Source organism: Betta splendens, chromosome 6, assembly GCF_900634795.4.
Source record: "Betta splendens chromosome 6, fBetSpl5.4, whole genome shotgun sequence".
In the NCBI taxonomy this organism is placed as follows: Eukaryota; Metazoa; Chordata; class Actinopteri; order Anabantiformes; family Osphronemidae; genus Betta; species Betta splendens.
The window spans coordinates 10,671,694-10,699,112 of record NC_040886.2 but is presented as its reverse complement, the minus strand read 5'-3'; the positions used below and the strand labels follow the sequence as shown (position 1 = coordinate 10,699,112).

At 44.8% G+C, this 27,419-nt stretch overlaps 2 protein-coding genes across 2 annotated transcripts; one reads left to right on the top strand and one right to left on the bottom strand.

Moving 5' to 3' along the window:
• Positions 1-137: 137 nt before the first annotated feature.
• calub (calumenin b) lies at positions 138-12,273 on the bottom strand. The gene is made up of 17 exons (XM_041071173.2): positions 12,223-12,273; positions 11,835-11,983; positions 11,364-11,426; positions 7,673-7,714; positions 5,880-5,913; positions 5,508-5,588; positions 5,322-5,385; positions 5,149-5,193; positions 4,969-5,061; positions 4,748-4,869; positions 4,686-4,699; positions 2,614-2,856; positions 2,339-2,532; positions 2,086-2,252; positions 1,945-2,005; positions 1,638-1,837; positions 138-1,326 (listed from the first exon to the last, which is right to left on the bottom strand). The coding sequence occupies exons 1-17, from the start codon at positions 12,256-12,258 to the stop codon at positions 1,222-1,224; spliced, it is 1,713 nt and encodes a 570-aa protein (XP_040927107.2). The 5' UTR covers positions 12,259-12,273; the 3' UTR covers positions 138-1,221.
• LOC114857728 (zinc finger homeobox protein 3-like) lies at positions 10,266-27,419 on the top strand. The gene is made up of 11 exons (XM_029154492.3): positions 10,266-11,013; positions 13,243-14,935; positions 15,017-15,555; positions 15,652-15,865; positions 16,453-16,560; positions 16,646-16,782; positions 16,900-17,010; positions 18,555-18,714; positions 18,863-23,589; positions 23,679-24,329; positions 24,427-27,419. The coding sequence occupies exons 2-11, from the start codon at positions 13,279-13,281 to the stop codon at positions 24,541-24,543; spliced, it is 8,421 nt and encodes a 2,806-aa protein (XP_029010325.1). The 5' UTR covers positions 10,266-11,013; positions 13,243-13,278; the 3' UTR covers positions 24,544-27,419.

Genomic DNA, 27,419 nt, shown 5'->3' with positions numbered 1-27,419 from the left:
TTCAAACATTCAGCCTTGAGACACCAAGAGTCTGTAAATTGCAAAATATACATATTAAGATTAAAACAATCAGGATGTGCACTGTCATTTAAAGAACAGCTGATACTACAGGAAAAGAAGGCAGTCGACCACAGGCCTAGATTTTGGGTTGTTTTTATTGAGACATTCTTCCCAATCACAAAATCTAGTCCTGATTGTTAGAGTGCTCAATGTGCAGACCAACAACGTATGTACAGTAAAGTCACTAGTGAAAGGCTTGTTGCTGCAGGGAGACTGTAAAAACATTATCATATATGCGGTAGTATACCGTAAAAACTATCAACAGTGGTTATAAATGGTGGTAGTGATAATGCAGGAATAATAAACGTATTAAAGAGGAGAACACTTCTTTTCCCCAGTTGCTTAAAATGTTTTGCTTAGCACACAAGTTTGTAGTTCAACTGAAAATATAAAAATTAAAAATAACAGGGAGCAAATCAGTCATCCAAAATACAAGCATTATAATGTACACACGGAGACTTACTCATAGGCACAAACATAGAGGAACAAACAAGGAGGCAGCTTCGAGGACAAAGCATTTGATAGAGCAAACAGTGTTGTCCCACCGATGACACTGTATTGCACTTGTCCGACTGGTCTTCACTGTAATTCTGTTTAATAGTAATATTTCAATCTCAACATCTTATACTCCAGCATTACCAATATAAATGATCAAATGATCCATCAGCAACTAGCACTTTACGTTCGGGCCTGGAAACGTGATCAGACAGAGGAGCTGCACAAGTTCTAAGGGCCTGAAAACAGCTTGACTCCTCTCAGTCCAGTGCATTACAAACCTAAAAAAAAATACACAAAGTGTTCTGTATAATGCAAGCTTGTTCTATCAAGGGCTTTTAAGAAAGCATGGCTACGTTATAAAATCGTTGTGTCAAAGAGGAAAAAGTTAACACTGTTTGCACTTAGCATAGTGTGTGGAAGCAGGGCAAAAAGGCTGGTAATATAGTCCAATCCTACACAACTGAGCATGGGCACACACGGTATGCGCTCATGACTTACAATGTTAGTGTGTGTACAATGCAACACATTCAAGAAATTAAATAAATTACTGTCCGTGGCTGTTGGATAAGGTGAGTTTATCTCGTCAGACATACTCCAGACACTGTCAGAGGAGTAAGGTGGTAAACACAGGATGAATTCATAGTCTTTGGAGGGAGGTGGACGTTAGAACTCATCATGTCGAGTCAGAGCCTCCCCGAAGTCGGTTGCCTGGCTGCCTACAAACAAGTCATATTTTTCCACGATTTCTGCTTTAGTCAGACGGCCATCCTGAAGGAGGGAGAGTTAGAAACACCATAAACCTTGTATACTTGCAGAGACTCTTGATAAAAATATATTACTGAAACTATATCTCATATTAGCAAAGTTGCTCATTGGGACAATAAATTTAAATGGCATCTTCATTACACAATAAACATGCAATTACAGTGGCAGCCAAACTGACTTCAAAGTAACTTATTTACAATTATGTCATAATGTCAACTGATTCCTCAAACCCTGATGAACACACAGAGACACACTGACATATATGCAATGTGTACGACAGCAATCACACACTGAAATAATTTAGCAGTACGTACTTTGTCTGTATCTGACTCATAGACGAGGTGTCTGGCCTCAGCTTCAGCATGATCATAGTCACTGGGCAGGATCCAGTCTCTGGTCTCCTCCTTGTCCATCTTCCCGTCTTTGTTTTTGTCCCTGAATTCAGTAAACTGTTCTCTCTCTGTCTTCACCCACTCAGGTTCTGTAGCATCTCCCTCTTGGTTGTACATGTCACCTAAAGAACAGGATAGTGAGAAGTAATAGTAGTTCCTTAAACCCTTACGAACACATTCTGGTACAAACTGACAAGCTTTATATGGCACTGCAAATTTAAAGACTCACCTATGTACTCATCAAGGTCAATTAAACCATCTCCATTCTTGTCAATGTCTTCCATAGTTTCCTATAGAACGAGAAGAGCAGGTCATTGAAAAGACGTGTAAAAGATGGAATGCTAGTATATAATCTAACTAGATCACTCACCAGCACAACAATGTCTTTCATATGGTCATACTCCTCTGGATGAAGGAAGGCCGTGAACTCCTCCTTGTTGGCTTTCATGTCATTATCTTGGTCAGCCATTTTGAATCTCCTTTCATCCCGAGCCATCATCTGTCTGTAGCTGAAACCATCATCAGGATCGGGGTCATCTGCAAGTAAGATTTGAAAAGTAAATATCTGCATTTAGAGATACTGGAATTATCCAATGTAAAATGACAACTCTGTGCAGCTGTACCAAGAATGTATCCATATGTGGCGTTCTTGTACTCTTCCCAGGACACCACTTGATCCCCATTAAGATCATGACTCTTCCATTGTCTGTCCCGGTCATCATAGATCCACCTCTTCTGAGCGTGTTTGATCCACTTTTTCATTTCTTCAACTGTCACGTAGCCATCCTTGTCATCATCGATGCGTTCAACCAGCATACTACAGTACATTAATAGAAGTAGAGCAAATGCTGAGTCATGTTCTTCTCTTAAACAAATTTTCCACGTCATGTTTTCTTACCCAAGCCTCTCCTTGCTCTCCTCTGGTGTGAGCTGGTCAAAAGACTTGGCTTCCTCTTGTCCGAGAAAGGCTTCATGGTCATAGTCAAAGTTCTCTGCGTCATCGTGTTCTCGGTTGCTGAGGGGTTCGTCGTGGTGAACCCGGTCCTTCTTCTCTGTGGGTTTGCTGGTGGCGTAAACCACACAGAGAGCAAAGCACATGAGGAGTGGCCGTAGCTCCATCCTGAGTATGTACAAACACCGTCTGAACCAAAGACAAAAAAAAGTTATGGTTATTGCTCAAAACAGTGTATTCTAATAAAATGTCAATTTCAATACATTCATATGTTATTGTGGCTTACGATCAGATTGTGTCAGTACTAAACACTGGGACTATAGTGAGCAAGTGAGTTTAGAAATGTACTTGCAAGTTCTCCGACGATGAGAAAGGAATTACTGGGTTAATCTGTTGCTGCTGACGCAATATTCCACTTTTCCTTTGACTTGTGAGAGACTGAATTTGACTAAATCACACTAGAAACTACACCACGCACACATTTTAGAAGATAAGACAGGACTTTCCTACTGTTGGGAAAATCCTCATATATGGTCTTTTTGATTTTAGGCTGTGAAAACATACATAACGTTGAAGCTCTCACATCATTCATGAGAATTCCGTATTAGTTAACACCAATTTTAATTCGATGACGGTAGTAAAACGGAAAATGAAAACTTGAAAAAAAAGATGCAGCAAAAAAAGATGAAAACAGTCAAATACTTCCATCTTTCAGTTTGCTATTTAAAAGTAAACTATACAGTCAGTGTTTTTGGAAAACTACGACTTAAAATCCAGCATTTTTATCCAACTGGAATCTTTTCAGATTCTCTCACTAGTTACGGTTACATTGTACGTTTTACTAGAGCAATTCCCTTCTGTACTTTCACTACATGTTCGAGCCCCTCACATTTCACCGGTCTCCTTTTACTTTTATGTTTCGGCATCAGCCGCATCTACCCGTTATTTCCAACCAGCCACCGTTACTAGATCCAAGGTTGAGACTAACATCAGGCTGGCTAACCTAGCATCCAGTTAGTCTTAGTTTCAGTCATCCTAAAAATTCTCAGCCTAAATAAATCCCCATGTTGAGTATTTCTAAATACCTGGTAGAATTAATACCGTACTTTTGCTATTTAAATGTTTTGAAAAATAAATTACGAGGACAACTCACCGGTGTCTTTTAGGAAGTTCGTCGTCGCAGCTATAGTCCCTCCCCTCGGAAACACACCCTTACACTTCCTGTGCTAAAACGTCAACTGACCAATCAGGCTCCTACGAAGCCAGTGCCATGTCGCTCATTGATTGGTCCGAATCCATAGAACATCGGTGATTGGATTGGCCAAGAACCGCCACGTCCTCAAAGTCAACAAAATCCTGTTCATTCATAAACCTGACAGGAGCTACTGGGAAAACTGAGCCACACGGCAACATTCCACACAGAACAAACAAACTAAAGATTTTTTATATTTTATTTTATTTTTTCCAAACGGTGCTTAAAATAAATGACTAAGTAAAACGTTTCTGGGTCGACAATGGTACAAAAAAATGACATGTTTGAACAGTATAATTACACCTAAAATGTGAAAATATGAAACCTCTTTCCACTAACTCTAAATGACTCCATTCATGATGATAACAGGGTGGTTTCAGTAGGTCTGGTAAAACCAATGTGGTATAATGAATATAATGTATGACTTACTTTTTAAATTACTGTAACCCGCTATAACTTTTCAAACTCCTGCATCTTACTCCATGCACTGCAACAACTCCTTTATTACTTAAGTTTCCTTTACTTAACTTACTATCTGGTCTTTACAAAACCCAAAACATCAAAACTCATGCCTTCCTATTCATTATGACACCTGTACTATTGACTATTTGAACACCACTCTATTCATTTAGGCAATTATTTATAGCAGCAACATTTCCTCCCTTTGCTGATAAAATGTATTGATAGGGTACATCTGTCATCTATTGGTGAATTTTCAGAATATTTGAATATTCAGTTTTAGATAGAGAATCCCCCGCAGGTTTACAAATGTTTGTGTCTCTAGAGTTAGATAAGGAGGGAGCAATACAGGAGAAATTCAACATATTAACTCGTCTTCGAGGCATCCAAGTCTGTGTTGCCCATCTCATCGTCTATCTTTCTTTGTTGGTCCGCATCTGTTTCTTGACTGGACTGACAGGTGATAGCTTGCGTATCACTATCGCCACTACCTGCCAAAACAAGAATAGTCATATTTGGGCTTATAACACAACAAAGTTGGCTTTTTAAGCTCTGTCAAGAAAAGCTTTGTTGATGTGTGATGACTCCACCTTCTTTCTTCTCAGTCAGGAAGATTCGTTGCATCATCAGCTTCTTTACAGTGTGGCACATATACTTTAGCTCTGGAGCACTGGCTGCTTTTCCTGCCAACATAAAAAAATAAACATTAAAATAACAAATCACATATAATATCGAGCAGCAAAAACAAAGAGCATGAAGATGGGCCATACCTTTTTGTGGCCCCTCCTTGAATAGCACACACGTTCCCAATGCATCTTTGAAAAAGCAAGAATAAGAAAACAGATTTTAGGGTTACTTCTAAATAATAGTGTCTTATGGTGGCTCATTCAACTGCAGGTATAATGCTTACAACAACAGCAACAACAACAAGCTTCTGTCTTACCTTCATACTCCCCTGTAAAAACATATTGTCCGACTTGCATCATAGGGTTCTCGCTATCAATATCCTTAAACAAAAATGAACCAATTACATCAGTAAAGCGCTAATGAGAGACTGGCAATATTGTGTACAGTATGTCAACATTATATCAAGGTGTCTCATTCAGCAACAACAAAACCCTGAACTCACCAGTATCTTGCAAGTTCCCTGACACTTGGTTAGAAACTCATTGTCGATTATTCCAGAGAGCTCGACCACAACAAGTTGCTCCTAAGCGTACAGAAAGACACGTGACTCGGTATTATTACACGTGGTTTTCATATAGACGCAATGATTGGTATTTATCATCATAAAATGTGAGTAATTTTAAAATATTACAACACAGTATACTATTCACTCTCGAAGGCTGTAGTACTACCCAATAATGTTAACACAGCAAATACAGCTAAAATTAAACGCGTTAGTTTAGTGAGTAGTCGTAGGACAAATTAATGTTAGCTAAATTAAGCTAATGTTGATTCCATTTATTAAACAAACACAAGTACGTTGTTGTTTTCATACCTCTTCTTCCCAATCATCTTGCATCTTCAATCTCCTGTTCAAAAATAAATCAAACGATTACACTTGAATAGATATTTCCTACAAATTATGGGGCTAAAACTACAACAATCACTTTCTAGACAGCAACAGCCAATACTTCCGTAACTCTACGGTGGCCGAGAAGGCGCACTGAGTACTTTTGCTGGACTGCTCACAACTAAGGGTGTTGACCATCTGAGGGCGCTGTTGCTCAGTTTTACACGCACCTTTTGTACTTGAGCCGTTTAACGTGAATTGGGGATAAAACCAAAAGAAATGCAGGCTACCTGTAGGCACGCTCATCTCCATCTAACATCAGTGTTATTATGTTCTCCTGCAGGAGGCCATAGCCAAGGTGATGAGATGAGATAAGATGAAATGAGATGATACACTTTATTGATCCCCAAGGAAAAATTCATTTGTCAAAGGCTGAGCCAATAAAAATGAAAGGAAACATGCACATCAAACATATCCAAAACAAAGGAGAAAGACGGACAGGAGGGCACATTCAGCGTGACTGAATTATATCAAAGTGCTCAATAAGCTCATAACCAAAACAAGCCCTCTGTAGTTGGGTGATATGAAAATAGATGGGAGCATCTGAAGAAGAGAGAGAGAGAGAGGTTTTAACATTTGCTACATTCTACAAATGTACAAAGGCAGGTTTGTCATTAGAAATACATTTCTGCCATCAAAGTAATTTAACTGTAAATACAACAGCAGCAATAAACCACACACAAAATAAATAACGAGTACAAAGACAGTTACAAGCTAAATACATTTTTTGGTCAACTGTCCAGAGTATCACTTTATTCTCGTTCTTTTAAATTCAAACAAATAGTCTGTGAAGCTCCTTGTGATTTGTATTTAATAGTCCTAAATAGTTATGGTACTCATTGATCCATATAGGCAAATCTCTTTTTGCTTGTGACCCTGTGTAAAAGGTGTCATTGATAAGGGTCACGGGAGGTTCACTACCCCTGGAGCAGGTGGGAAGTCATCATCCTGCTGTGGACCAAAGTCTGTAGATTACTCCTCAACTTGAAGGCGCATGCTACAAGCCCATTATGAAAAGCAGGGCGCTTATTATAAATGTATGATATATATAATTGAAGAGTATTTTTACAAATCTGTTCAGCGTGCTCCACATCTTTTATGAATCATGTTTGGTGCGTTTTACATATGCACGTCATTCAGTGCATTTGCTGCCGTGTGTCTGCTGTGTTTTTGCATTTTGAGGAGTTTTTGTTTGCGAAGTAGCCATGAACCCTGTTCTTTGTACCGCACCTTTGACAGCCCGATTGAGGTGCAGTTATATCCAACCTGTTTAACATGAGGCATGATGAAATTAATACATTTTTGGTAGCGCCTTTACTGTAACTGTCCTCTGATTCAGACAATTAAATTTTAGCCAGATATGGCTTTTTATTTATCTTGTTATTCTTCTGGGATTTCTCATACTTGCATTAATGAATCTGGAGCTAGCATTAAATAGCAGATGATCAGTTTATTGCAAAATGTTGTAACACTCAAATACATTGAACTCAATATTTAGGGTTGCATAGAGAGTGTATAAATAAAATTAAAAATCACAAATGTTTGTTGGTCTGAATTAACACATGTAAATGGTACTGCAAATATATTAATGGGATTTAAAATAAATATTATTAAATAGTATTTAATTCTAATAATGTCCATCCAGGTGCTTTAGAGCATAGCAGGTAACCCTGCAATGGAGCTGCTTAAAGGCCGCAGTGTGTGCAGGCTATAAATACCTGTATAAATGTAAAGCAGGTTGATGCTGACTGCACCTCGCCCTTAGAGAAAGAGGGAGAGAAAAAACATTATGAATCAGAATCAGGCAAACCAAATTAAAGGGGGTGCAAATCCCCCTTGTGCCTTCTCCCTCCCCATTTCTGGCCTATAATCTATCTCTGGACCATGGCGGTGTTGTCATGTCGACCAGCCCACAAGTTACTATGACAACGGCTCAAGGGGAAGCACTTGCTATGGAGGTTATTGCCTCCTTGGGGATGCAAGAAGGACAGGGTGAATGTGAGAAGAGACAAAGATAAAGGGAAATATGGGCATTAAAAAGGGAGAGGTCAACTTAGGCTGCGTTAGCTGGGAGAGTGTTTGTGTGTCGACGAGGCAAGGCGGCATCTATAGTCATGCTAAAGTTGACAAGGTGTGAAAATCTGTGTTCCGCCGCCGGATCTTTGCATGCGGCTCAAAGTTTTCTTCCTCCTGGATGAGGCCTGAGCTTCTCCGGTACATGATATATTACACTTCCTGCTCTGTGCCATACCCGGGGGCACACAGGGGCGGGGGCAGGCGAGGGAGTGACATTAAGGACCCTCCAAGGTGTCAGATGGGTCCCCAGCTTCCCCCATATTTTGTCATATAAATGTCATAAAGACAAGTTTGGAGTTGGGGAGCTTTTGGCTCTCCGTCTGCCTGGGGGGTATCACACTGGTTAATTGCCCCATTAGCACTGACAGTGTAAATTGGTGGAAGGGCTAACTATATATTACAGTGAAAACAACAACCATGGCACACACCTGAGGGCATGAAAGGCATGGTGCCTTTTACTGTGCATCTTGTGCATGCTTGAATGTTGTAATGCAACTGAGTGTATGGGTGATTTGCAAATTCAGATTCTCACCCTCACATGGGAGCTTTCATATCAGCAAAATATAGTCCTTCTGCTTTTAATCAACTATCAGTGGTAGTCAGGGAGCACGTCTACGGCCAGAGCTGTGCTTAACTTTCCCAAAGTGTACCTCCGAGCAATCAGGGAAATTATTCTGTTCTCTAAACACGTGTTCACCTCATTGATTTAAATTGGACAATAATAGAATTGCATTGCAGATTAAGATGGAAGAGTGCACCAAGAACCCGATATGTAAAGAATGGGAAAATTGTGATAATATTTTTATTGTGCCACAGTGTAAACCTGTAGATATATTATTAAGGTTAGTTTTGCTGCTGTACACAACAGGCTTAAATTCAAAAACAATTATTAGGACAAAATTTCCCCTTAAATGTTTAAATGTACAACGTTTTATTCAAAAGAAAACATTTTATTTATTACAGACAGCTCAAAGCGCATATGCAACCACGAAAACAGATTTCCTGTCATATAAACAAAAAGATGCACCAAGTAGACAAATGATCTCTCTGTCTGTCTGTCTCTCTCTCTCGCTTTCTCTCTCTCACACACACACACACACACACACACACACACACACACACACACACACACACACACACACACACACACACACACACACACACACACACACAGAAAGAATACAGTAACATCGCTGGTAAATAGTTTATGATTTATGTTTGTGATAACCTACGGTCTTTGCTTTAGCGGGATGTGCCACACGGACAAACACTTTACACGTCAAATCATAAAACAATCCCAGAATTTACAGTTTCCGCAGAGCATCATGGGGCCTGCAAACATTTGGACAATGCTTCATATTTTTGCATATTTAAAGTTGCACAATTCTTAGAAATTGCCACACCAGACAGAGCCACACCTACATCCAAATGTCAGTGCACTCGTGAAATATTGTATTTATGCAGGTAATATTTGGTACTGGCCTTGTAGTGCGGTTGCTCCATACAACGAGTGTGAGTTAAGAGCAACCTCCTCGCAGCTTATGCTTTAGATTTTTACTTGTGTAAATACGTCACAACCCTTTCATACCTCTCGAAAAGTATATTTATAAAAAGAGAAGAAAGTCATATCTGACAATCAAAGCGCAATAAAGAAAGCAAAGGGTAGCATTTGATCCAACAAATGAATTCAGTTTTCACCTTTTAAAATATGGACAATCGACAGATTGCACATCCAGCGTGAAATCCACAATAGTATTATCATAACAATAGAGACGACTGGCGAGGACGGGATGACCGGAGCAGAAAAAAACGCAAAAGGTCCTGTGTGAAGACAAACGTTAAAAACGCGTCAATATGTGCGTATTTATATATTTAAACACACATATGTGGCTGATAACGTCACCTCCTCACGTCGAAAACAGTCTGATTGGAATTTCACATATTATATTCAAGCACATAAAGACTTTCTCACGTTTTTTTTTTGTAGCCAATACTTTTTGTTGTTTTAAATGTATTCGGAAAAACAGGAGATTGCTATTCTAGTTATAACTCGTCCCGAGGAGACATTGTGATATTACGGAGAAATTTCAATGATTCGTGAACCAAAGACAGAGATTCAAATTAGACCCAACAACAGTATTTGAGCGTCAGTCGCTGTTTTTTTATTAAAGTAAATATAAAAATGCTATTTCTTAAATAATTCTTCAGGGCCTTGGTGTTTCTTTGATGCGAAACAATGAATTATCGTGATAGTTTCGCATCGTTTTTTAGCATCACATTATTCCTCTTGAAGCTTTTTGTGTTATTTTTAAAAAATCAATCTTAAATTGTATTTTCAAATTAGTGCCTTTGTGCTTTTTACGTTTTTCTTTTGTCAGGGCGTCAGAAATTTTGCATTATTATCCATATAAATTTATTTTATTGCAAATATCCAGTCGTATTTCCATATTATGAATAAATCTCCGCTTTTTGTCTGTATTTCTTCGTACTTTTCAATATTTTCCTCTCCTCCGTGTCTTCTCTATGCGTTCCCGTAGCCTCTCCTCCTCCCTCCTCCCTCCCTCTCTTTCTCTCTCTCTCGCGGAATCCTATTGATCCAAACGGGCTAATTAGCGGTGTCTGCGCAATTACGCACATGCGCAGTGGGCGTAATCTCAGCCATTTTTTGAAGGAAACTAATTAGCAGGAATAAAGAGCCAAGTGTTTTTCCCCCCACAGTGATCAGAACTCATTCTACCTCTGGAGCTCGCACAAACCCCTCCGTCCCCTATCTTCTGTTTACTACAGCCTATATGTAGCTTTAATTACACTGTTGTTTGGTAACAACTTGGACTCCGCTGCTCCCTCTTCCATTTTTTCCTCCTGGCTCCGTAAGAAACGCAGAGGATCATTCATAAGGAATGAGTGGGTTCTCTACGCGATTGTTTTCTGGACTACCGCACATCCAGCGCGAGGAGCTTTGTACCGGAGCCGCTGCAGACATGTAAGTGTGCCATTTGTTTACGGTATTAAGGTGGAAGGAAGCGGCGGCGGCGGCGGCGGGGAGGAGGAGGGGGTGTTCGGTCGGTGCGGCGTGGAATTCGCACAAATCGAGCTCGTGCGGATTTGTTTGTGGACCGAGTCACCTGTTACTGGATACGGGGAGCGAACGCGCCGGGTTTCGCCGGTTCGGAGCGTGGCACGGTGCGGTCCGGTGTAAACAAAGGCTGAAGTGGGCTGGAGGCTACGCGACACCGACACGGGGAGTGAACTATTCAAGTCTCTGCCCATCCGGTGTCGTCCGCCCGACCTGGTCGCTAGTACGTCCCGGGAAAAAATGTTTAGCGCTATTACCTGAAGGCTGCGGTGCACGAGCTCCACGGGTCTCGTCCAGGTCCTGCTGTATTTACCCAGGTCCTTTAATGAGAAAATGAATTGTCTTTAAGTTCAGCCACATAACTCCACTGTCTATGTCTTTACTCTCTACTACTCACACCCTTGTCCTTCGCGTCTCTCTCGTTAACACACACACAGACACACACACACACACACACACACACACACACACACACACACACACTGTAGGGAATAAAAAAACCCCACACCTATTGTATATCTACTGCATTATGTGGATTCACACATTATAACAAAGATGTCCTGCGCATTGTTGATTTTAAACAGTTGCAATAAGTTAAATTCCCTGGGCTTAATTGACATTATCAGAATCTGTTTGCAGTACACAACAGGATGTACACACACTGTTAAATGATGGTTTCCCGCACTTGTGATCAATAGAGAGCCAGGAATGCTTGTATAAATAGTTACATTGTCGATAGACCCGGGTTATTGATTGCAGTGTAAATGAAAATCTTTATCAGATTAGAGACTGTTCTCAGCTGCTGGCTGGCAGCCCCGGCCCCCTCGGCTCTCTCGGGCAGGACAGTGGACAGCTGCAGTGGGCAAGGGTCCGTGGCCTGTGACATAAACACAGTACATTAAAGCACGATCAGAGTGCAGCTATGAGCCATATATTTTTAAGCTGCAGAGAGGTGGAGGGGGAGGGAGGGAGAGCGAGGGGAGGGAGGGAGGGAGGGAGGGGGGCGTTGAAGGAGCAGGGGAAGGAGGGGGTGGGTTGCTTGAAGGAGAAGGTGAAAGGGTACATTAAGGTCTCTCCTTGATTAAAAAAGGTCAGTAATGAGATTGTGGGACGCACACAGAGCAAGTGAGATGTATCTGTCTCATCTGGCATCCATCTGTCAGATACGGGCGAGAACGAGAGACCCGGTTCATTGTTTTCAGAAGTGTCCGCGGCGATGCGTGATGCTGCTGACGACCGCGAGTGTTTGCAAACTCACTGCCTGGATGTGGAACTGATCGCTGAATGTTTAGAATGATTCTGACGTTGGGTCGCTCTTAAAAAAAAAAAGCTAGCAGAGAGAGAGAGTCGAATGAGGTTAAAGCAACACTAACATTCAGATTTCAAATTTGTTTTTATGGACATTTCACTATTATTAGCAGTGATGTGTTATTAAGTTTAGGTTTGTGACAGATATGCATTCAATTACTGTTTTAATGTGAATTGTTCTTCTAGTGTTTATGTTTGGCAAACACCGTGCCAAGCCCTGCAAATAATTTAAGAAAAATATTTTAATATAAAAAAAAATTCTTGCGAATGTCCCACACAAGTGCTTGTTGTAAATGAGGTTATATGCTGTTTATTTTACCTGTGTCCTACGAGTTGCCGATTGCTACGCTGAGGTCCCGCTGCCTCTCATAATATCTCCGCATTAATATGCAGCAGAAGATGAAGAGGCCGATACAGTGGCTTTAAAACTGTTCTTTTATCTGCTTTTATCTAACAGTGGTAATTTAGTGGAAGCCCTTTAGCTCAGAAGCATTCGGTTCTTTATTTAATCCTATCCCCTGAGGAATATTATAGACCTCCTGCGTAGCCTTTACCCGCATTCCTCTACCTAGTTTAGCGCTCATGCTATTGATTTTCCCATTAAGGGCTAACACTAACCCCTGAGTAACCAGGGTGTGTATTGCACACAGTGCAGGCTGTATTGAACAGATGCTATCCAGGGACTCTAATCAATGGCCTCCATTGTTATGCAGTATTATTTACATGACTTATGTATTTAATCTTCGCCTCCCTTTCTCCCTCTATTTCCTTCTATTTCTCTCTGACCCGCTCTCTCCCCTCTCCTTCCCCTGTATCTGGAACTCACAGGTGGGGTGGTGATGCGTGGCAGCTGTAGCCTCTGGTATGGACAGCAGTGAGGGAGGAGGAGGGGATGGAGGGGGAGGAGAGGAGAGAGATGTTGACCTCAGTCCCCAGGCTTTATCTCTCCCTCTCCTGACCCAGGCGGTCATCGCTGAGCAGGGGTCGTCCTCCCACACCTCAGCCATGGCCCCTGCCAACGAGCCCCCGACCCGGCCTCGGCGGGAGGAGGGGGGTGCGGAGGGGTCCCGAGCTCGAGAACCGACCGAGGGAGGTGAGGGGAAGGAGGGAGGCGGACGTTCGCAGGAGAACGGAGTGTGCCCGCAGCAGGGGAGGAAAAAAGACTTTGGGGAGGGGTATTTGTCAGGGCACAGGAAGGAGGACGGGGAAGTGCGTGTGGGTGTGGGGGCGGCGGCGTTGTCAGATACAGGGGGCCTCTCAGCAGCCCTCAGCGGAGGAGGAGAGGATGAGGAAGAGGAGAAGGCCATCTCAAACCAAAGCCAAACCAAATCCAAATGTTCTTTATTACCTCAACAGAGCCAGCACAGCTCTTCTTCCAGCACTGCGAAGGCCAGTGGCACACTCCACAGCAAAGTAGGCGCCTCTCCAAAGCCCTCCCACACACCGTCCACCTCCCCAAAGCCCTCCCCGTTTCTTTCTGCCTCTCCAAAGCACTTCAGTTGTCCATCCTCCTCTTCTGCCCTGCCGAGCGAGACAGAGGTAAAAGACATTAAGGCAGATCAGGGCTGGATTTCTGGGTTTCCTCAGAGCTTTAAATCCCAGCAGCATACTCTGGCTTTCCCACTGGCAGGCGCGGACGCTGCCACGGCGCCTGCTGAGGACGACGGGCCGGCAGGGGGTCCGAACTCCTCCATTTCCAATGGAGATGGTGCCAAAGCTCCAGAACCAAATGACAGCCAGCTAGAGGTAGAGGTGGACGAGGAGAGGGACAAAGACGACGAACACAGAGAAGATGTCCTTAAAAACCTCAGCCAAGACCTCTCTCCCAATTCGCTGACTAGTCACATGACCATAATGCACTCACGCAATTCCTGCAAGACCCTGAAATGCCCCAAGTGTAACTGGCACTACAAGTCTCAGCACACGCTGCAGGTCCACATGAAGGAGAAACACCCGGAGACAGGGGGCCAGTGCGTGTGCGGCGCCTCCGGGGGGAAGTGCGTGTGCGGCGGCGCGGCGCGCGGCGTGTGTGGATTCTGCAGTTCGGGGAAACCGCACCCGCGCCTGGCCCGCGGCGAGACCTACGCCTGCGGCTACAAGCCCTACCGCTGTGAGGTGTGCGACTATGCTACCTCGTCCAAGGGCAACCTCAGCATCCACATGCAGTCGGACAAGCACCTCAACAACGTCCAGAACGGGGGCCACGCCGGCGCCAACGGCCACGCCCCCAACGGCGGCGGCGACGAGCCGCCGTACAAGCTCCCGCTCCCGGCGCCGGCGCCCGCCGGCCCGCCGGCCAAGCAGGCCCCGCCCGCGCACCCCCACCCCCACCCGCACCCCCACCCCCACGGCAAGCGGTGGCGCTGTGACGTGTGCGACTACGAGACCAGCATCGCCCGCAACCTGCGCATACACACCACCAGCGAGAAGCACACGCACAACATGCTGCGGCTGCAGCGGGGCTACTACCTGTCCCAGTGCAGGAGCCTCGCGCCACCGTTTAAGCACCTGCAGAGCGGCGGTGAGCGACGCGGCGCTGCACCCGACGCCGTTGGGGAAAGCGGCGCGGAAGCAATCTCACGCGGCTTCTCTTCTCTTCCAGGTGCAGAGCTCTCCCTGAACATGCGGCTGACCGCCCAACAACTCGCCGAGCAGCCGGTCGCCCTCGGCTCCACGCTGACGCCCTCCCCGTCGCCCTCCCCGTCTCCCCCGCCGCCTCCCTCTCTGTCCCCCACTGGAAACCTCTCCCAGGGCGTGTTCCAGTGCCTCGTCTGCTCCTGCTTCTCATCCGACAGCCTAGAGTTTGTAGAGCAGCACCTCAACGCCCCCCGCTCCCTGCCCCAGTCCGACTGGTGCTCCCTGGTCGCCGGCGGCTGCCACTGCCGGCTGTGCGGCTACACCACCCCGCTGAGGGCCAACTTCTCCTTGCACTGCCAGACGGACCGACACCGCACCAGGTACCTGCTCGCCGCTCACCTCCAGGAGGGGGGGGACAGGGGTCAGGAGGGAGCGGCCCTCATCGCCAAGGGCAACCCCGTCCAGCTGAGGTGCAACCTGTGTGACTACGTGACCAGCAGTTTGGAGAAGCTACGGGGGCATTCCCTCAGTTCGCAGCACGAGTCGGGCGTTCGCGTTTACAGAGTCAGTACACTCATAAATAAACCAATTATGGTTGTAATTTTAAGATTATTCTCATTATAGTTTATTTTCTACCTCTCTCTCTGTCCATGTGGTCAGTTCCTGCAGCAGTATGATGGTGAGGTTGACGGAGGTTCGTGGCTGTTCCATTGCCTCTTATGCAACCACTCCTCCAACACCAAGACCCAAGTGCTGAAACACAGTCAAACGCCGACCCATCAGCAGAGGGAAAGGCTGCTGCAGCTGCAGCCGCTGAGCGGGGAGGAGCTGGCCGCCATATTTACCATCAGGAAATGCCCCGACGGCGTCACAGGTGAGAAGAGATTTCGTGTTACATGTGCTTGTCGACATCGGGAAGCGGACGGGAGATTAAGATGAAAAGAGTGCGAAGGTGACTAATGGCGGGTGCTGTGATATTGATCAGGTAAATTGATTAGTCGATCCACGTCCTTGTTATGTGCCCAATCACCCCTGACAACAGCTAACTAGCACCTGCTAATCAATGAACCGTTACAAATCCGCTGGGCGAGACTGGATGGAGGTGGATTCCAGTCTGTGCAAGATAAAACGTGGAATTTACATTGGCTGAAGCGGGCGAGCTGCCGACTCTAAAATGAAGTCTTCCCCGTGGTTCGTCTCTGAGCGGATTAAGACTTATTGAGGTGAACTGATGTGGTGTAAGTCCATATTACCTCTACTCCACCTCCGAGAGGGCTATGTAATGGAGAATCAATACCTGATCGATAGTCTTATGGTAGCAAGAAGAATGAAGTGTGGCTTTAAGACACTGGCCTGATCAGGAGAATAAAGTAAACCACAATTACATGATTATTTGATGGAGCTAAAGAAAATATTTTTCAAAGTATGTATGAATTACAAAGGCATTGATTTTGTCACCAGGAGAGCTCAGCGAGGACGTGGAAGCTTCCAGAGACAACACCACTGCTCCTTTGGAAACAACCAAAGACACAAGTAACATGAGGACAAAGGAGACGTCTGAGGAGACAGGTAGGAAAAACAACAGGCCAGACTACATTGTATGCACAGTAACATCCATGTATTTATATTTCTACATTTACTTTGCTTGCTGAAGGTGAAGTTAAGGGAGAAGAAAGAGAAAAGAGGGAGCCGCTGTCCCCGATCAAGCGTCCATCTTCTGGATGTGGGGAGGTGGAAAACAGCATCGCAACCAAACGCCCCAAAATACACCAGCAAAACGAGAACCAGCAGGTGAGCGGCTCACACGCGACACCGATCCGAGTGCAAATGGCTCCGATCGTCGCTGTCCCGTGCACGTTTTACTGTAAGCTAATAACGGCCCGGCGGGCCGCTCTCGTCCTCTCTTAGTCTGTCCAGTGCCCTTTGTGCCAGGTTCACCTCCCACACACACACCTTCGGCAGCACCTCACGCACGTGCACAGTGTGGCGCAGGACTGCGTGGACAAGCTCATCAGCGCAGTAAGTGCACCGAAGTGTGTATTTCTTGTATTTGCCGTCGTCCCGAAGCAAAAAAAAAAAAAAAAAAAAAAAAGACGAGGAGAAGCCAAAGTGATGGGGGATGGGGGCGAGTGAAATGTAGGGAGACAATTCCATTAAGAAGGCACCAGAGAGAAAGGCAGCGCTTTTTTAATGCATGTTTAAGTAGCTCCCCGCTATCATCTTTGATGCAGCCGAGCATTCGGCGTGTATGTGTATACGCGACTTTTAGAGTGGAAGAGAGCGGGTTTGACTGAGTGAGTGAGGGAAAAGCCAGTCTTTCTATAATGCATGTTTAAGTAGCCCTCTATTACCAGAAGTGCAGTCAAGCTAAAAAGGGGCCCCCATGCTTTTTACTGTGTCTCTCCAACTAACAAAGACTGGTCATCTATCCACATCACCATCCTCCATCTCCCTGGCCCGTATGCTAAGTGGCCTTTGTCTCTTGCTCTCTTCGCCTCCACTTCACTGACTGCTTTTCACCCTTTCTCCCCTTTGCTGTCCCACCCTCTCCCCCCCTCTGGCTACTCCTATCATTCCTATTCTGCAATTTCAGTCCTGGCCCCTCCCTCTGTCTCTCCTAAGGTCTTTCTCAATTTCTTATGCGTTGCCCCTCCCTCGCTCGCTCGCTCCCAAAGCAGTTTTTTTGTTCATTTCCCCATACTTTCTCCCTCCCTCTCCCCACTCTCTCTCTTTTTCATATTCTACACCCCTTGGACCCCCCATGCCCCACGCCACCACCAGCACCACCGTCCTCCCTTCCCCTCCCTCACTCCCTCTGATAGTAATTGAGGTTCATTAATTCAGACTGAGGTGATGATGGCCATTATGTACCTAGCTTTCCAATTATGCTCTCTAGATTAAGCCTGACCTTCAGTTTTCGGTGTTGTGTGTGCGTGTGTGTGTGTGCGTGTGTGTGTGTGTGTGGTTGTTCTTCTCTCTCTTATGAAGCTGTTACGCAGAGAAAACTCTTGTCATGTAAATCTCATCTTTAGCTGTCCGTCCTTTCCTTAGGGTAGCTGGCTGTTCGGATAGATATAGTATTTGCTCTTAGTGCTTGAAGCTGTGGAGATGGAGGTTTTCTGTATGAAGAATGATTTTAAATAAATTCATTATTCACCTCAGTAAAGTTTTATTAAACCCTGGGGGCATGCATGAGGGTGTCGCAGGAGCTGAAGGGCTGAGCCACATGTTTCAACCATATACACTTATTACCGAATTGATGTGCTAGCTGCATATACTGCTATGCAGGCAGGTGCAAGATTTAACGATACACTTACAAATGCACACTTGAATGTTTTATGATATTGGGACAGGGAGTGGAGGCGCTTCATGTTTATACATCACGATATTTGCTTGCTGTTATGCTGTACAATTAAACATGTTTTATTCATAATGTTGGATTTAAAAAATATGGTAATATCTCAAATTTGCTTTATTCTGAATTGGTAAAACAACACGGAGGCTAAGTGGTAATAAAACCGACACAGACCAAAAAGAGTTATCACTTTTCTTATTTTTTGCAGGTCACGCCATCCGTGGAACAACCACAGCCTGATCTGGAACAAGAACTAAAGACCGATATGCGAGCAGATGATACTCAGAAAAATAAAAACACCAAGAATAACAATGCAAATTGTTCCCACACTGCTGATTCCATTACCTCGGATTCACAGAAAAGCAAAGGTTGGTGTAAAATGCCCCATAAAACTGAAGAAATTGTGTATATAAAAGATGAACCTATAACAAAGTATGATGTTGTTCGGTTTAGTCATGTTTCACCCTATATTAAAAGAATAAAATAATATAGTCACTAACACTGTGCACTTTGCAGGCATTTTAGTGGAGAACACGGAGAAAGATGTTGCCGCACCCAAAGATGTCACAGCTCTACTCACCCCACCCCTAGAAGACAACACTCACCCTTCCAATGGCAGGCTGGCTCCTCACTCCCCAACTCAGATTCCCCCCTCTTCACCACCCACCTCCCCAGCCAGCGATCCCCCTCCTCTCTCTGATCGCCATGGTTACCGCTTTCGTTGCAGCAGGTGCAGCCTGGCGTTTCCCACTCAGGAGAAGCTCCAGCTGCACTGGCAGTATCACGCCATGAGGGCGGCGACAGAGTGCCCCCTCTGTTCCAGACAATGCCGCAGTCAGGAGGCCCTGCAGAGACACATGCAGAACACACACTCACAGCTGGACAACACACAGGGACAGAATACACTCCTGCAGTCCCATACTGCGCAATACATGGAGAATAATAATAAGAGTTCAATTCAGCAGGAATTCAGTTTGTCACCTCAAGTTGGTCAAGAAGCGGGAGAAGGTGAAGAGGATGACGAGATTGAGGAAGAAGCACTATGTATGGAGGAAAAGGAGGAACAAAAGGAAGAGGTTAAAATAAAAGAGAAGGACGTGTTTGGTGAAATTAAGGGAAAGGAGGAAGATGTAGTGGAGACAGAGAAACAGTTGCATGAAGAGGTTGCATCAGAAACTAGTTCCAACTCTGCTCTGAAAAAGAGCTCTAATCCCACAATGGATCGCTTCCTTGATCCATCCCGGCCCTATAAATGTACCGTGTGTTCTGAATCTTTCACCCAGAAAACCATTCTTCTGGTCCACTATAACTCTGTGTCCCACCTTCACAGAGCTAGACGAGCAGTGCAGGACTCTGGCACAGGTGTTGGCGCCCCCGAAGCTCCGTGTGGCATCGATTCTAGACCTTACCGCTGTCGACTGTGTGGAGTGGGTTATAGCCAGAGCTCCACACTTGACATACACCTTCGCTCTGTCCTTCATCAGACTAGAGCTCGTGCAGCCCAGAACCCAGCGTCTAGTGGAACTGCTTCTGTATCCGTCCCGACTTCTGTTACTCAAGCTGCTGTCACCAGCGAAGAAACATCTAATAGTTTACCTTATACCAAGAGGGCAGATGTAGCAAGCCCATCAACGTCTTCACTATTAGGCCCTGGATTAGTGGCTGAAGCTCAACCAATCCTCTCTAACTCAACTGAGAGCCAGCAGGCTAAAAAGAGAGTGGCAGAGCTTCTAGCATCAAGAAACCAATTAATGCTAATGCAACAACAGCAGTTAGTCCAGGCTCAGGCCCAGGCCCAGGCTCAGTTGCAACACACAGCTCTGCTTCAGTCTCAGATGATGCAACACATTCCTTTAAGCCCAGAGAATCTTATCAAACAACACTTTTCCCTGGCACCAGAAAACTTGCTTTCTTTGCAGCAGCAGCTCCTCCTGCCTTTTTATTTATCAGGAGACCTGAAGCTTAACCCGGACTTGGCAGTTAAGATTTCAGACCTTACTCAGATAATTTCTGCCAATGGTGCCCCAAAAGAACAGGCCAAGGCAGAGCCTAAAAGTGAGTCCGCACCTCAAACAGATGAGAAACAAAACAAGAGACACAGTTCTAATTCAACAATTAGCCAACCAAAGGATCGTGTACAATGTGAAGAGAAAGTTGAAACTGTCTGCAGTAGATCTTCCAAAAACCAGATGCAAAGAGAATCCAGCAATTCAAATATTGATGAAGAACAAGAAAAGACCCTTGTTAAAAATGTGAGTCCAAAAGAGTTGGAGTCGTCCTCCTCAGATCTTCTAGGATTACAGTGTCCACCTCCCAGAGTGCCATATGCTGCTGTGAACGGAGAGCCTCTTAGAGCCCTGCTACAGAGTTACGGCTACGAGTTGGCACTGCAGTATATACAAAATAGACACAGACACCAGCAACAGATAGCAACCAAAATGATTCCAGGCAAACAAGAGTACTCGGATATCAGCAAGACTGAGGTGCGCTTGGAAAAACAAGATGAGTTAACCAAGTTACAGGAAAACCAGACAGAAACATGTAACAACGAGCAAAAAATAGAAGATGATGGAAAGAGAGCGAGCTTGCCATCAGAGAAAACGCACAACAATAATGAGAATTCACCAGGCAAGAAGAAAAGATGCTGTGGAGGGAAAGAAAAATGTAGACACTGTGGCAAGTTTTTTTCAGACGCCTTGGTTTTAAAAAGCCACCAGGAGTATAGTCACAGGAGTCTGTTTCCCACTGCTGCACTGGAGAGGTTTTCCAAGAAATACAGGCTGCAGTATGACCAGATGTACCCGCTCGCACAGCCGAAGTCTGGAGAGAATCCAGATGTTTGCCCTGAATCTACACCCTCAGCCGTGGCCCCATCGCCACCCTTAGAACCAGAGCTGGTGAAGCCTCAAGTTAGAACGTCTGCACCCTCTCCTGTGGTCTCAGTAACTAACACAGATGCAGTAACTAAAACAAGTCCAACAGCTACAGATGTAACACCAAATGCCAATGCGCCCTCTTCCCCTGTGTCTCCTTTGCAACCTCTGTTTCCACCAGAAGCACCGATCTCAAGCCCACCTGCTACAGCTACTTCTCAAACCACATCCCCTTCTAAGTCCATTTCTCTTTCTTTACCTAACATGCCTATGCTCCCTTTGCCCTTGTCTCAGCTTCCTATCCCGCCACTGCCTTTACCTAAGCTTCCTCTACCCACTCTCCCTTTTCCCATGGACCTGCCTCTCCTTTCTCCAGTTGTAATGCAGTCTGTGGCGCTGCAGACTCAACCTTGGTTAGACTCCAGCATGAACCCAGAGCTGGCAAAACTCTACCAGTCTCAGCTCACCCCAGCACTTCTAGGACAAAAACCCCAGCTGAGTCCAGCTTTGTTAAGTCAGGCTCCTCAACTCACGCCTGCACTGCTGAGTCGCCCGTCCCAATCTAGCCCTCTCCAAACAGGACAGCAGCCGCAAGTCAGCCCAACAATAGTTGAACAGCAGCAAGGTAAGAGAACACGAACACGAATTTCTGAGGAGCAGCTAGCTGTGCTGAAAAAACACTTTGATATTAACAGCCTCCCTAGTGATGAAGAGATCAACAAGATATCCAGTATGTCTGGTCTGCCTCATAAAGTCATCAAACACTGGTTCCGAAACACTCTGTTTAAAGAGCGCCAGCGAGACAAGGACTCCCCCTACAATTTTAGCAACCCTCCAACCACAGCCCTGGAGCAGTCCAGAGAGGAAGTGGTTCAAAACGAGACTCTGGCTCTTTCTCCCTGTTCACTGTCACCAAGTGTCACAGCCTCACCACCCCAAATGACTCCAGAACTGCACAGAGGAGAGATCCATAGGGGCAGGCGCTCTTCTAGAACTCGCTTTACTGAGCAACAACTAGAGACCCTGCAAGGGGTGTTTGAGGCCACTCCTTACCCCAGAGAGGAAGAATACGACAGGTTGTCAGCTCTGTTGTCACTTCCAAACAGGGTCATTGTTGTTTGGTTCCAAAATGCCAGACAGAGGGCACGCAAAAACCAAGAAAGAGGGTCAGATGATGGGTTTGAAGGGAGGAGCCAGACTGACAACATCCAGAGACAAAAAGACAGTGGGTACAAGAATGAGGACGATGATAATATCTGTGTAGATGGAAGACAAGGTGACAGTCAGAATGAAAACTCCATGGATTTTACATATGAGTATTACACCCACCCCGACTCGCCTATCCATGATGATTCCACTCACAGCATGGAAAAGGAGCATCTGACTGCCAAAAATGAACCAACATCTGTTAGTAGGAAACTAGGAGATAAAACTGTTTCTCCTCAGGCAAACAAGAGCCCAGCTCTAAATCAAATTCCCAATGAAATCTCAAACCCAGACAAACAGGTAAAAGAAGATGGCCAGGTCATGAAAACCAGGTCATCTCCACAACCTGAGCCCAAGCTGGAACCAGAAATTGACTCTGAAAAATCTGAGCCTTGCTCATCCTCCTCTTCTCAAAAATTATCCACTGTCCCATCTATGTCGAAATCCAGCCAAGGGCATACACACAACCCCCCATTTGATCAAGGTATGGAAAAACCTGCTGAAACATCATCCCACCGTTCTTCTGCTCCAGAGTCTGAAACTAGCTCCACTCAGCTTCCTGATTCTAAGTCTGGCCTATCCAATGAAACCCAGCCACAAAACCAATTCCAAACCCAGACTCAGTTCCAGTGCAGCATCTGTCCAGTGTCCTTGCCATCATTTCAGCTGTGGCAAGAGCATCAGACCAGGCATCTACTGGCAGCTCAGTCCCAGGTCCAACTCCTTCACTCTGGCTTCACAGACCGAACCATGCCGTACATGATGCTCCACCCCAACCACACTATGATGGCCAGCCAAATGCTTTCAGGCGCCATGTCCCAGATGCACCCCAATTCCACACATTCCATGATTTCCCACTTAAACAGCATACAAATGAAAAACGCACTGTCTGATCTCCCCAGTAACTCCCTGACCAGCCTCTCTCAAAGTTCCCTGACACCCATGAAGCAGAATACAAAGCTTATGTCAGAGACCGGTTTTGAAGGCCAAAGGGGCAGTAGGGATGTTGAGGAGGAACAAAGAAGGGATAAGCGTCAGAGAACCACCATCACTCCAGAACAGCTTGAAGTGCTGTATCAGCGCTACAGCTTGGACTCCAACCCCACCAGAGGAGTCCTCGAAAGCATTGCGCGAGATGTGGGCCTCACAAGACGTGTGGTTCAGGTACTATTAACAAAGAATGTCTGCATGTGAAGTTCTTTTACTGTTGTTGTCATTTTTATTATGAAAACTCACTGGTCTTTTCTCCAAAGGTCTGGTTTCAGAATACACGAGCCAGAGAGAGAAAAGGTCAGTTCCGGTCAATGGGGCCAGGATCCAGTTTCAGCTTGGGTTTGAACCACCTGCGCTGCCCATTCTGCAGGGCTCTTTTCAAGGTAAAGAGTGCTCTGGACGCCCATATGAGGTCACGCCACTGGGCAGAGGCTGAAAGAGCAGGATACAGCTTATCTATGAATAATGGAGCCAGTGGGCAAATGGGGATTGGTATGTCATCTGTCATGGATAGACCAGGCCCATCCATCCCCTCCAACCTTCACCTAAACCCTGGCTTTGTCATTAGCAACAAAGAGCTAACTAGGCCAACTGTGAACACTTCAACTACTGATTTGAACAACCCAGACGAGGATGATGACTATGAGGAAGATGGAGAAGAGTACTCATGTGAGGAGGCTTCCAGTATGGGTGATCAAGGGTCTCCAAGTCCTGAGGGATCTGGGGGTCCAAGCTCAGAGTGGGGTGAAACTCTGCAGCCTCACCACCATCAGCAGCAGCGCCAAAGGACACAGATGACCCACTTCCAAGTTCTACAGCTCAGAGATTTCTACAGGAGCCATCGTACGCCCAACCGCCACGAGTGTGAGGCACTGGGCCAGGAGCTAGGGCTGCCTCACCGTGTGGTGCAGGTAACCTCTTAAAATGTTAAAAAATGCAGTTTGATTTACTTCCATTCAAAGCAACCACATCAGACAAAGTGCTAATACCTGTTCACATTCCATACAGGTGTGGTTCCAGAACGCCAGAGCTAAGGAGAAGAGGGCCAGGAGTCTGAGCTCTGACTCTGCAGAGAGGGAGCAGGCTGAGCTGTCTGCTGGTGCAGGGGAGAGGGACCGAGCATAGAGAGGCAGACTAAGGTCCATTTGCTTCTTTCTGCAAGAATCTCGCCCAAAAGAACACCCGCATCTGCTTTTACCCTCTACACATATATCCTGTCCACTTTTGCTGCCAAACCTGTTACCTGAATGCCCCAAAGATAGAGAGCCACAGTGGCCCAAAGAGAAACTCTCTCCAGAAAGTATGGGAGAGCCCAAACCACGTCTTCTCTACCACAGCTTTCCTCTTACCATTTTGTTCGTAAACTCTTCCGTGGTCTGTCCGTTCTTGTTGAAAAGAGCTCCTCTCCCTGTTCCGTCACAACCAAACATCACCTTGATACAAACCAACCAGATGCCACAGAGGCCAAAGAGCATTCTCCAAGTATGTGACCTCACTGCCCAGCTAGACCTGCAGTCTACCTCTCAGTCTGCATGACAGACTCACAGTGGGCCCTCCACCAGTGCTAGTTGACTAGCTGTGTAGCATGTAGTCCCAGTCTGCGTAAGGCTGGAAAAGAAATTGTCAAAGAGATTTTAGTGTAAATAGAAAGTTCCAAAAGATAAACATAAAAAAACAAAAACAAAGCTGTAAACACTGGTGAAGAAGAGGAAAAAATGGAATAATATCCTTGCTATAAATGGAGGTATTCGCATAGAGCTTTTGTAAAGACTGACTCAGATTCCAAAGCTCGTAACCAAAATTTTACATGTCTGTGGATTTCATTTCAACATGTTTGTGCTCATAACAAACTGCAGAGCTGACGTCTGTATGGCGAAGGGGTGAAACCTGCAGCTGGCATAGGTAAGCGGAGAACCAATAGACTGATGCGGTGCTGGAATGCAGCCTCACCCTGCACAAGCCAATGATGAGTCTTCTGTTGTACATGTACACCTTCAATGTTCCTTTAGTGGATAACAGTCCAAATAGCACAGAACGTAAAGGTCAGTTTGTCCTGGGAAGGGTCAAACTATTTTTTTATAGCACTCAACCATTATACTGTATATGAAAACTTTAACCAAACTCAAATTTACATTGTGGGTGTTTAGTAATAGTTTCTTAATATAAATCTTATGGATGGAGATAAACTGTCTTGCTTCGATATAAATGGTGTCATGGTTATGAAAAGATTATGACAGCTTTGATATGTTCAGGCAAGGGGACTTACTGCCTTTCTGTTCCATTTAAATATACCAATGGTTACCAATGTTATGTGATTAATGTAAAGCTTTGTGTGCTCAGGTCAACAGCTCAACATGGCTCTGTTTCAAATGTGATCTTAATAATGCACGTTTCTGTTTCTGAAACAGAACAGGCGTGGTTTAACCTTTGGACTAGCTATTAACAGATGTGTACAACAACATCTCTGTATTTCAAAGATCTGAGCTTTTCACCTCTGAGTAATAGATTGTTACGAAAAAAAAACCTTACTGACACTAAAGTGTTTAATAGTGTGAGGGGTAAATGTACAGTATTTAGCTTTTGTATGGTTGACTCAAGACTTCATTGGATGTTTGCTCCCTTCTCCACTTTCCACAAAAAGGGAGCTACTGCGCAAAGCTGAGAAAAACTTTGGATGATGTTGTTGATGTTATTTTTGTACACCTAATTTATTTCTCCCTCCCCGCCTACTTTTACTGTTTTCCTTTCTACCGTTCTTCCTGTGTTGATTTTAAACCACTCCTTATTCTAACTGTAATAATGATAATATAACAATAATAGCTAAACAATAATTAATGCTTTAAGACAAAAATCCAAAGACGTGATAATACTTTAACCATATGACCTACAAAAATAAGCGCTACTGTTTACTTGACGATGTATTGCTGTTTTTGAAGAAGGAAGGAGTCCCTATATCTAAGCTACTGTTTTCTGCCTCTCATAAGCACACTGGCGACTGTAACCAAAACTCCAAACTAGAGCCATGGCAGTCTGTAATATAGCGGTTAAAGAGTTTTACTTCTCTTGAGAAATGTTACAGTTTATTTTTCTTTTTTCTTTTTTTTTACCATAGTGTTGAACTTCAGCCCTTAAGGATGTCCAGTTTGCTGCTAATGTACTGTAGTTTCTAATGATACTGTAGAAAGATGCATGCTCTGATCGCTTTACCACTAGGCTTTAATGACTACAAACTGTAATGATACCTGTGATGCTGTTGATAAACTGCTCCTCTGTTCTTCTGTTGAAAACAAATGGATACGTGGGGCTCAAGTCCAGCAAGTTTGTTTTTCAGTATCAAATAAATGACCCCTGCTTAGCTGATACGAATGGCTTTCATAATACCAGAAGTACTTTCCGTTTCATAGAAACCTACATAGGGCAGGAACTTCTCCACACGTGCGTAGATACTGCATAGCTATTTGAAGGAGTTCATCCCCAGACCTTAAGCTGGTGTTGTGTCGGTCTTCCTGTGTTGCAATGTGTCTGTTCCATTTGTCCAGAGAAAACTGACATCACAGCCAACTTCCCAAAGGATATGGACTGACTGAACACTGTCATGTTTTGTTCCTAAACTAACCAATGTTTACGACAATACCAATGAGCTTTCTTCTGTCCAAATACCACAAAGGCAGTTTTTTTGTATACCGATTATTTAAATCTTTAATTTCTCTCGTATTCTCTTGATCTTAGTGACTGTAAGATGTACATATTGGGGTCCTCTATGGTGAAGGGACTCTGTTATCCCTAATGTAGGTAAAGGTATTCTTTTCATTTTTTTTCTGGATATGTTGTTGCCATAGTGATGACCAAAAAGATACCTGTGATGTGCACCTGTCCTTATGTCCTGCTCCAGTGGTTTAGTGTGTCTCTATACTCTCCCTTCCCCGCTTCTCCCCTACTGATGTGTGTTTCTCTCCCTCCCCCCTTACTCCACTGAGCTAAATAAAGTCTGCTTTGGTGCA

Bases quoted from the DNA above. Each gene is read 5' to 3' on its own strand.
- calub (XM_041071173.2), bottom strand. From the start codon at position 12,258: ATGCCAGATGAGACAGATACATCTCACTTGCTCTGT. The intron at 2,006-2,085 runs GTGAGTGATCTA...CTCGTTCTATAG, and splicing joins TGAAAGACATTGTTGTGCTG to GAAACTATGGAAGACATTGA. The intron at 1,838-1,944 runs GTGAGTCTTTAA...CCTGTTCTTTAG, and splicing joins TGACCTTGATGAGTACATAG to GTGACATGTACAACCAAGAG.
- LOC114857728 (XM_029154492.3), top strand. From the start codon at position 13,279: ATGGACAGCAGTGAGGGAGGAGGAGGGGATGGAGGGGGAGGAGAGGAG. The intron at 15,556-15,651 runs GTCAGTACACTC...CCATGTGGTCAG, and splicing joins CGGGCGTTCGCGTTTACAGA to TTCCTGCAGCAGTATGATGG. The intron at 16,561-16,645 runs GTAGGAAAAACA...TGCTTGCTGAAG, and splicing joins GGAGACGTCTGAGGAGACAG to GTGAAGTTAAGGGAGAAGAA.